The following is a 10,046-nucleotide window of genomic DNA, read 5'->3' on the forward strand; positions in this document are numbered from 1 at the left end:
TGGCATGGGGTTCCCAAGGCCTGGGGGGGTGGGGGCGGCTGAGCGGTTAGGTGTTCTGGGCAGGGGTTGTAGCTTCTTTTCAAGGTCCAGTTTCTTGTAGAAGTGGGCGTTCCAAGAGGTAGGTACGTTGCCATCGTTGGGCGTAGGCCCTGCTGGGGGAGGGCTGGTATTTGACATACACATACTGACCCCTGCAGGTTTCATGCTGCTCTTCCTCTGTCTCCTTTCTTGAAACTGAGCACCAGGAGGTAGTGACCAAACATCATTCCGCTCCAATGGTGGCTTCTTTGGGGGCAGCCAATTGCTGGGAACTAGACTAACCCCAGACTGGCGACCTTGTGACAGAGCCAGTACCAGAACTGGTCCTGATTATCCTCCCCTTGGGCATTCTCGGCAGAGGGGCCAAGGGCTGACTGGAACGTGGAGAGGGGAACTCCCCTGTCGTCCCTAGAGGCAGCTTCTTTCAGTCACGGTGGAGGTAAACCATCATGGCGTGGTGCACAGTATATGGGAGAAGTTCAGTCTCCAGGGCTGGCAGTGATCAGTACTGAATCTTTTGGTTGGTTTGAATTTCAAAGAGGAGAGGGCGACACTGCAGACAGGTTAATGTCATCCCCTGGAAATGTTCGAACATTTGACATGAAATGACAATTTTTGATGAAGTGTTTGCAGCTCATGCTGTTGGAAAGGAACGCTGAGGCAGCTGCAGAGGTCTCTGGTGATGACAGAGCTCAGAAGCCGGACCTCTTGGTTGATCCTCTGCTAGAGTGAAGCATGCAGGCTGGTGGGGACAGGAGAAATCATTTGCAGATGACATCATTTAGCCAACAGAGTGTTCATTTGACTGCTCTCTGGTACTCCTTGGGTGTCCTGGATACAAACCCAGGCCACTTGGACTCCTGAGTGAGCTGTCAGGAGTCAGCACCTTCCATCCTCCTATGCTGTTCCTGGGCATGCTTTGTCAGAATGCACTTGTGTCACTTCTCGGCAATGCTGGTTTGTAAGCAAGAGGTTTGGGCTAGAACCGTGGCCATTCCCTTCCGCCCCGTGAAGGCGCGCAGAGTGCAGTTAGCCAGCCACCTGCTCTAGAGAAGAACCAGCACGGAGGGACAGGTTGCCTCCCAGCAGACCAACAGTGGGTGTTTAGTGCCTGGTCCAAAGCCCACTGAAGTTAATGGGAGTCTCTCAAGTTCTGTAGGCTTTGGATCTGGGCCTTAGTGACTCTGGGCCTCATACTGTATGATGCTCAGCCTGCTAGGGAGAGCTGAGCTCCTGCATTGCTAGCCAAGTGCTCCTCGCCTCCCAGGAGGCATCACCTTGCTAGTCTGGGCCTGTTGGGGATTAGGAACAGGCTTCTGCAGCCTGGTACCTCCAGGTAGCTGCCTTAAAACCACCCATGTCAGTAGCAATCATCTAAAGCCTGCAAGAAGCAAGTGGTGGGACATTCTGCCACCTTGCAAGGGAGAGCACCATGGTGGGCCAGCCTTGATTCCACCTTGCTCTTAGCCCACCAGGGATAGTAGTTGGCAGCTCCAGAATGGGGACAGCCGGTGGCCTGGTTCACCGACCCTCTGCCCGCCAGGATCTCCCACGGGCGAGTGGGAGATCCTGGCACACACCTACCTGCAGTGCACCAGGTTGCAGCTCCTCTTCTGGTTCCTCCACAGCCTCCTGCCTAGGTTCTGGCTGCACTTTTCCTCTTTTGGGTGGTGCCCGCAGTTCCCCGGATTCCTTCATGGAGTTGTGGGCGCTGTCCTGTGTTCTCTGCTCAGTGTCCCCATCCAGAGCCCTCGGTCTAAACTTTTGATCTCCACTCCCAGCTTATCGTGTGTGGTCCTACAGACTCAGTTGTTTTCTGGGCTCTGGGGCCCCTCCCTCGATTGAGCAGGATGGGCATCTCATTCTACATGAGCTTAACCCCCACCCTCAGAGAAACAAAAGCTGCGAGTGACTAGGGTGCTGAGATGGGGACAGAAGCATGGTAGCTGGGTGTGGGGTTGGTGCCAGCTTTGCTTTTCATCCTCAGCATTGACGCTGGTCCACCCTGCCCCCTTCGGCAGGGAGACATTGCATTCAGGTGGCATGGAGAGTTAGGGGGACCCAGTGACTTTATCTGCCACAGGACTGTTATCCTTGTTCTCCAGAGCCTTTTCATGGTCTGTTTAACCTTCCCTGCTTCTCTCTTTTTACACCTTCTCTCCCTTTCCCCACCCCCATCTTACCTCTTGTCCCACCACCTCTCTGGCTTCTCCTCTGCCCTGTCTGCAGGAAGGCCGGCCTCATTCTCTCCCAGCTTGGGGACCTCAGTGGCTGGTGCAACAGCCTCCTTCAGGAGCCCAAGATCAGCCTCCAGCGCACGTCGCTCAGGTATCTCGCCTGCCGCTACAGCGAGATCAAGCCATACGGACTTAACTGGTCGGAGCTGAGCCGGGACCTCAAGAAGACATGCGAAGAGCAAGCGCTAAGCATCCTCTCTAATGACTATGGAGACAAAGACAACTGAGGGGTTGAGGAACCACGCTCAGACCCCTAAGAGGCAAGCGGGAGAAAAGAGCATTTGTGGGAGTTTTATAAATGGATCTGCAGGAGGTCAGTGAAATCTCCCAAGACAAAGCTTAAACCAGGGAGGCAAGCTACTGCTCTTTGCAGGACTTACCCGGTATTAGACTCTTCAACACGGCCAACAGCCTTTCTAGTTGGAGGGCTCGTGAGACCCAGTTTTTGTTTGTTTTGCTCATTTTGCCAAGAGTTTCCTTGGACTGTATAGGTGAACACATACTCCAGAATGAAAGTTACACTTTTAAAGGTTCCAGCCCACGACTCCCACCCACATTCCCCATGCAGCGTGACCCTCAAAGAGAACAAAATCAGAACAACAGAAGCCAGGCAGGGAGAGAAATCTCCTATTTGGAATTAATAAACCCAGCCTCTCAATTAACATCAGGTCTGGAAAAGCAGAAAGAGGGCATCAGCGTCAGATTTAGCTCTTCCCCATAAGGATCCAGCTCTGAGATTAGATCTGATAACAAAAAAAACGCTGCAGTTGTAAAGCACGAGCTCTGGACTGCAGCAGCAATAATCTTCAAATCATCACAGGGTAGGGAGGGCTTGTAGCACCCTCCCCCCACCCCTTCATTCCTTGCTCGTTCTCCAGAGTCCCTGATCTTGGCTCTGTGCTGGGATCCTGCAAGGTCCTTCCGATTGTAGTCAGCTCCAAATGGCATGTCGGGGTGGTCACTGAGGTTAACAGGGCAGTAGCAATGTACTTTTCACTGCACCACATTTGTGTCCTTTTTTGCCAAAATAACAGCTGCTAAGCAGTGATGAGTTTGGGCAGAGCTCTTGCTAAAATGTAGATGCTTGGGGAGCATTTACCCTGGTACCAAACCTCAGCACATGGCCCACTATCAGCTTTAAAGGTGCCACTCAGCTTGACCAGTAGGATTTGGGGAAGGGAGGGTGAGAGGAACCGTGGGATTGTTTCCACTTTGCAGCAGAGGTTGTCTCCTTATCTTCAGATCCCTCTCCACTTAGCAGAAAGTGAAACTCCACCCGGAGTGTGGAATGAACCATGAACACACACCTAGGAGCAGCTTCACAGACCTTGGCTACCTACTGAAGAGATGCAGTCCAACCCTTGGGAGATCCCATCTAAAAACCTGATCTTTGGCTTATTCTTTCATGAAAGGTGAAGCATTTGAAAAGTGACTTCAGTAGAGCACCTGGGTTGAATCTGGCTCTTTTAAGAGCGCCCCTCACCCACACCCCCAGAATAGGGCTATTCTTCCCTAGTTTGATTGCTCTTTCTTGCCACAGCTCACAAGCGTGTTTGTTGAGGTTACTGCAGCATGAGGCATCGGCACCGACCCTGTGGGTGCTCAGCCCCCACCAGCCACAGCTGTTCCCTGCCCCTGCTTGGAAGCTCAGGGAAGGGCTTGGGTGAGGGTGGAGAGTGATTGGGGGGCGGGAAGAGGCAGAGTGAAGGTGGGGCCTTGGGGGAAGGGATGGAGTGGGGGTGTAGCCTCAGGGCAAAGCAGGGGTGGAGCACTGCCAGGGAAAAAGGAAAAGACGGCACCTGTGGCATAAGGAGCTAACCCCTGAGGGGACTGACAGGAGCGCTGTGTTTGTACAGCCCTTGCTGCACAAGAATTCATGCCATGGCAGCAAGGATCTTCACTCCTACTTAGTCACAGCTTCCCTGTTTTAAACTCCCATTAGCACTAGGGGAGACGGGGCTTAGTTCAATTCCAGTTCATTGGCAGAAGGGATCTTTATTACCAGTGATGATCGGAGAGGGTGAAAGACTCTCCAGTCCCAGAGTGAGGTGAGGTGAGGCTACAGAGGTGGCAGGTAGAGAAACATCTTTGACCTTGCCAGCTGAGAACTTTTGATTTGGAACAACTGCGAGATGAACATGGGGCCCCATGATGGAACATTTATAGTAGCTTTCAAAATAGAATCTCCTTTTAATATTTTAATGCTGGCAGAAGCCATCTGAGCCTACACCTTATGCTTTCCTGCCAACCTTCTTTTCTCCCACTAAGTGCCAAGGACACAAATCTGTTTGTTTTGTATCTAGGGTGGAGTTAATGCCCACAGCGTTACCTAACAGTATTTGCATATCAACAACCACCATGCCCTGAGAATTTTGCACATTAGATATGTCAGTTCTCCTGACCTTTTTCAGACAGGCAGATGCAAGATAAGACTCCCTCTGCATTATAACACATTGGGTGGACAAACTTGACCTCAGGAGAGCTGACTTAGACTGGTGAGTCGAGAAGAGCTGCCAGTACCATAGTTAGACCATTACCTGGAAGAGTAACAGTGAGGTACTAAATGCAGCCAACGAGTGTCCCCCTGCAAAAGAAAGTCTGCAACAAAGCAACGGAATCCACACAGATCCCAGATTGCACTTTTCATGCTCTGTCACAAAGGTCTTATACCCTTCTGCCCCCAGCAGTAGACACTCACTGGTGCTTTAAATGCCTCCCATGATGCGTTTGCCCTGCTGGGGAAACGGGAGAGAGGTTTTAGCAGCTCCGAGGTGGCTTATGCCCCAGACCCAAGGGCTGGTTTCTGTTATAAAATCATCACCACTTGCAGAGTCCCAGGTGTTATAAAAACCCTTACATTAACCTTGGCCCATATCGCAATCATGCTTAGTTATTTGTCTCCCTGCCTCTCTGGGCCAGTGCATCCCACTCAAGGGATCTCAAGTCACTGTACAAAGCAATGATAAGCTAGCTGCCAGGAGTGCAGTAACCTTGACGCACTCAGCCATAATTCATACACAACCCTGGATATTTAAGCTGGATTCAGTGAGGCGGAATCTTGGCCAAGACACCTGGGTTTATCCTCTTACTCTTTTCAGCAAATGCCAGGACAACTAGATTTCACATGGGCAGCCCCCAGGGGATGGGCCAAAGAGACCTTGGCTTAATATCGTCTCTGAAGGACACTTGAACACATACGGCTTTGGCCCACAAGTGAGTTTGTTGCTCACCAAGCAGTACTGCATACGTGGTATTTTTATAAGAGAGAGACTTTTCCTCTCTAGCAGCCTCATCCCCTTTTTATCACTTCCCAGGGGCAGCAGTGTAGGCGGCTTTGTCAGCCTAGAGAGAGGGACTCTGCCAAGAAACCCCTGCATCTGCCAGACACTGGGCACTCACACCTGCCAGGGTAGCTGATTTGTCCCACTTGTGACTGGGCTTCACAGCCATTTCCAGATTGCTTCTGCTCTTCGCATTTTGAACTACTTGCATCACAGAGCCCCCCACCAGGCAGCCCTGCCTTCCCAAGAAGCCCCTGGTCCTATCACAGCGACTATACATGGCAAAGCCCTAATTGGTTAGCCAGTCCAAGCCCTGGCCAACATAGGAATATCTCTAGTCCTGGTGTCCCCTGTACGCTCCAGCACTTTGTCTAGGTCACTTTTTAAAAGGACTGAGGCGTTGGGGTCTATGGTTGACCTCACAGGAGATTGTTGCTCACTGAGCATCACATACCACCCTGCAACACCACGGTAAGCCCAGCTTCCAGATGGTGGGACAGCACAAGTACCTGCTGCTGTTTTAGTTATTTGAATGACAGGATAGGCCACATGGGGAACATTTATTGATATTACACTAACACCTGGCTGCTCCAGCTGAGCCAGAGTCCCCGTTTTGCTGGGTGCTGAACACATGCAGAGCAGGCGCTTACAATCTAAGTAGACAAAGGGTGAGAGGGTACTTGACTTGCTTGCCCAACGGCACAGAGTAGGACAGTGGCAGAGCCACATCTAGAACCCAGCTCGCTCGACTCCCAGTCCAGGGCCCTACCCAGTAGACTCTGCTGCCTGCCTGTGGTGCTGCACAGAAGCAGGAGTGTCACCCACTTACTATCATTATTTCTCTAGCACCATTACCATGCATGGCCCTTCCAGGTGAGACGCATCAAGGGATGCAACAGGGCCTCTTGCTGGTGCAGGATAAGGTGAGGCGGCCTTGGAGCCCAGTGACAAGTCCCCCTCTTCCCAGCCCTGCACAAGTGAGAACACAAGCTGACGTGAGCAGCTGGAGGAGGAGGACAGACTGCTGCTCAGTGCTGTCTTTTGCCGAGGTCCCCTAACGCACAGGTTTTAACGCCAGTTTCTTTATTCTCATGGGGTGCGGGGTTTCCTTGGTGGGAGGGATCGTGACCCTGGTTGTACTTTATGGCGGCTAATCCTGAATTAACAGTTCAACAGATACTTTAAGCCACGGAACATTTTAAACTAGACCTGGCTGTTTATTATAGTGTCCTGGCACCAAACACAAGCAGCTGCATTGCAGCCCAGCTGCGTTGCAATTGCACGTGACCTGCTGACCAAATCACCCATTGATTTCCATGGAGACCATTGGCTTCTGGGCCATTGCTGTAAACCAGCTGGAAGCCTGGCCCCAAAAGGTCCAGGTTCCAGATTCACAAAAAGTACTTAGTTGCTTAGCTCCCCTTGAAATCGCTGGGCATTAGGTGCCTAAATACCTTTGTGAATTTGGGCCACATCACATACCACATTTGCTCATGGGGGAAATTCTTAGATGCAGCTGGGTTTTGTCAATGGCCATGACAGACGGCATTAACAAAGTATTAACCCTTTAAAAGATGGCATTGACCATGCTGCCAACCAACTGAATGCTTTTCTATGTCTGTGGCCACATTCTCCCCCTTCCTTGTTTTCCTCCTGCATTAATGGTGGATGATTCACTTGAGACAAACCTCCGAGTTATTTTCTTGGCTGTAGCTGTACTGCTCTAATAGCATTAATATCTTTTACTTGTCGTGCAATTATTTAACATGAAGATGGTTGGGCTGTTTTGTTTTTTTTAATTATTACAATTCTTGTTTCTTGATGTTCTATTAGAACTCTGTGATGTTTTACTACTGTAGATTGAAAGTGGGGTGTGGGGGGGGAGACATGGCAAAACCATAAGGAATTACAGTATTATTTAAAAAGGTTTTAAAAAAATAATTGTAACACTGTAAAAATCCAGATGAAAATTTAAGTGACTATTAAACAGACTGTTAGTAAGTTGTGGGTTTGGCAAATTGGAATGTTTGTTTATAGTTTTGGTCCCATTGATGTCACTTTTGGCACTAGATGAAGTGTTCAGACTGTAACTTCCTTGCCTTTGAACTCCATTCCCGCCTCACACAAGTTGCCATGAGCCCGGCTGTCCACCAGATTAAGCAACTCCTTAACCACTCAATAAACAAAGCAAGACCAATAGCTCCCATCAAGGCAAAGTCACTGCAGTGCACACAGATATTAGCTACCCATTTGCCCTGCAGTAGTTGAATTCTAGGTGAATTCCTGGCATGGCATGAAAAAGGAACAGTACGTGTGTGGGTAAAGAATTGATCACTAGCCTCTCAGATGGTATAAATCACTAGAGCTCTGTCAACATCACTGCCAATTTGCATCAGCTGTGAATTTGGCCCTGGGCATGTGGTACAAGTGTGCAAATGTTTCTGGAGGGTGTGTGATTTCCCATCCTGGAAACCTGTAAACGAGCATTGGTGACTGTGTCAGGTTTATAACAAGGAAATGCATCCTATTTATTACACACATCAGGGAAAGTCATTTAAATCCTTGCTTCACAGACCGTTAAGCAGAGTTACAACAGCCCTATGTAACACTTCCTGGGTCTAGCTTGCCTCCTTGCATCGCTGTGGTAGGGTTACGCTCCAGCGTTCTCCTGCTTTTGACCAAGTGCTCAAACAATATTACTTCTGACCTAGCCTTCCTTAAAGGTCTGAAGTCAGTTTTCTTCCTCTGGAAATAGCCAACACTACTTATCCCACAGCCACAGTCCATACCACTGGTACCCAACCTAGACCACAAAGGCGTTAACCATGTGGGCCAGGATTTACCAAGGGCCTCAGGGACCAGACCCTGAGAGTTGCAATGCCTAACTTTCAGGTGCCTGGAAAAAAAAAATCATAGGAACAACACTGTGATCCACAAAGCCTGAGTTTGGGGCCTATCTCCCTATAAAACAAATGGGGAGAGAATGGGGTGCCTTAGAATATAATGCCCAGAAGCCAGCAGGCAAGGTGTGGAGCTGCCTAAACTAACCAATGGGAGACACCAACAAGTGGGCTGTGTCCTAAGCCCTGCCCCTCTCATAGAGTTTGGTGCCCAAGTCTGGGCTGCAGGGACGAGCCCGACTCTGCTAGTGATTGACAACCAGGAACCCATTGCCTGGACTCAGGTGGCTTAGGCACCTAAGGTTTCTTGCAAGAATGAATTAGGCACCTGTCTCACCCCACACAAGATGGTGGCAGAAGTGGGATGTGGTCGTACCACCCACCTTATAACTTCTAGCCCCGTGCTTAGCACACAGTCATGGGCGACCCAGGTTCAACTCACCCCTCTGCCTCACAGGGAGAGGGGAGCTCCCTGCTCAAATTCTACTGCTCAGGAGAGGGCTCTAACCAACGGGCAATAGGGTATTGTGTTGTGGAGCTCCCTCCATCTTTCCTTTTGATGTTGTGCTCCTTTGGATAAATACTTGGAGTCATCAGGCCCGAAGGAGAATGATGCTGTAGCCTGGTGGTTTAAGTACCCACTTGGGCGGTGGGAGATGCAGGGGCCAGTCCCCCTACTCTAATCACTCTTTCATTATGTATCATCCGGAGACTCCTGTTCAAATCTCCCTTCTCCATTAAGCAGAGGGGAGAAGTGAACCTGGCTCTGCTGTGCCTGCGCTGAACGTGACAGCATTGGGCTAAAAGTGATGCGGTGCAGGAGCCCTACTGCCACCATCCAGAGTTTGAATGGGATCTGCTCCAGTAGGCAATCTCTGAGCACATTTACTGGCTTGGGCCCCACACGCCTGGTAGCTGTTTGGCTGCCTCTCTCCCTCCTGGTTTGAGAATTGGTCTGGGGCTTAACAGGTACCTGGAGGGGAGACAGGCATCCAAATGCCAAGAACGAGGTGGCAGCATACATGCTCTGAGGCAGAAACATAGGCACCAAGGGAGTTTTTACTCTAAAAACGTAGGCACCAAGTGAGTTTAGGCACTTACAGGATTAGATGCGAGTTCAGTGGAGCCTAAAAATGGGGTCTAAGTGCCCATTAACTGCAATGATCACAGGATCATACCCCATGGGGCTGTCCCGCCTTTTTTCCAGGTGCTCAATTGCATTAAAGTACCTTCCTTGTGCTAATGTTCCACGTAAGGGATTACTGTCGCTGCCACGGGGATGTTGCACAATAAGCCATAGGGAGAGGTGGCCCATAGAACTCCGTATAGGAGCAGAGATGGTCTGTGTGCTTGAAATGGGGGGTGGGGGGGAAGCATGCAGCTGGCACTAGATTGCACATGCTATTCCGCTATAGGCCACACTTGGCAAGGTTTATACACAGCGGGTCCATACCACCAGTTCCAGATACCTTACAACCATAGAACTGGAAGGGACCTCAGGAGGTCATCTCACCTACCTTCTCCCTCCCATCCCTCCCAACACCACCTTCAAAAGAGCAAAGCTTTTGGGGGCATGTGATGGAAAAAAT

At 50.3% G+C, this 10,046-nt stretch overlaps 1 protein-coding gene across 3 annotated transcripts in view; it reads left to right on the top strand.

The window, feature by feature from the left end:
* ASTN1 (astrotactin 1) overlaps positions 1-7,562 on the top strand; it is a 239,211-nt gene extending 231,649 nt beyond the window's left edge. For all 3 annotated transcript variants that reach the window (XM_042851231.2, XM_005304215.5, XM_005304216.5), the window contains exon 23: positions 2,269-7,562. In XM_042851231.2, coding sequence (XP_042707165.1) covers positions 2,269-2,503 — 235 coding nt within the window. In that variant the 3' untranslated portion in view covers positions 2,504-7,562. The remainder of the gene's footprint in view (positions 1-2,268) is intronic.
* Positions 7,563-10,046: the final 2,484 nt, after the last annotated feature.

The sequence above is a fragment of the Chrysemys picta genome, chromosome 8, assembly GCF_011386835.1.
Source record: "Chrysemys picta bellii isolate R12L10 chromosome 8, ASM1138683v2, whole genome shotgun sequence".
In the NCBI taxonomy this organism is placed as follows: domain Eukaryota; kingdom Metazoa; phylum Chordata; order Testudines; family Emydidae; genus Chrysemys; species Chrysemys picta.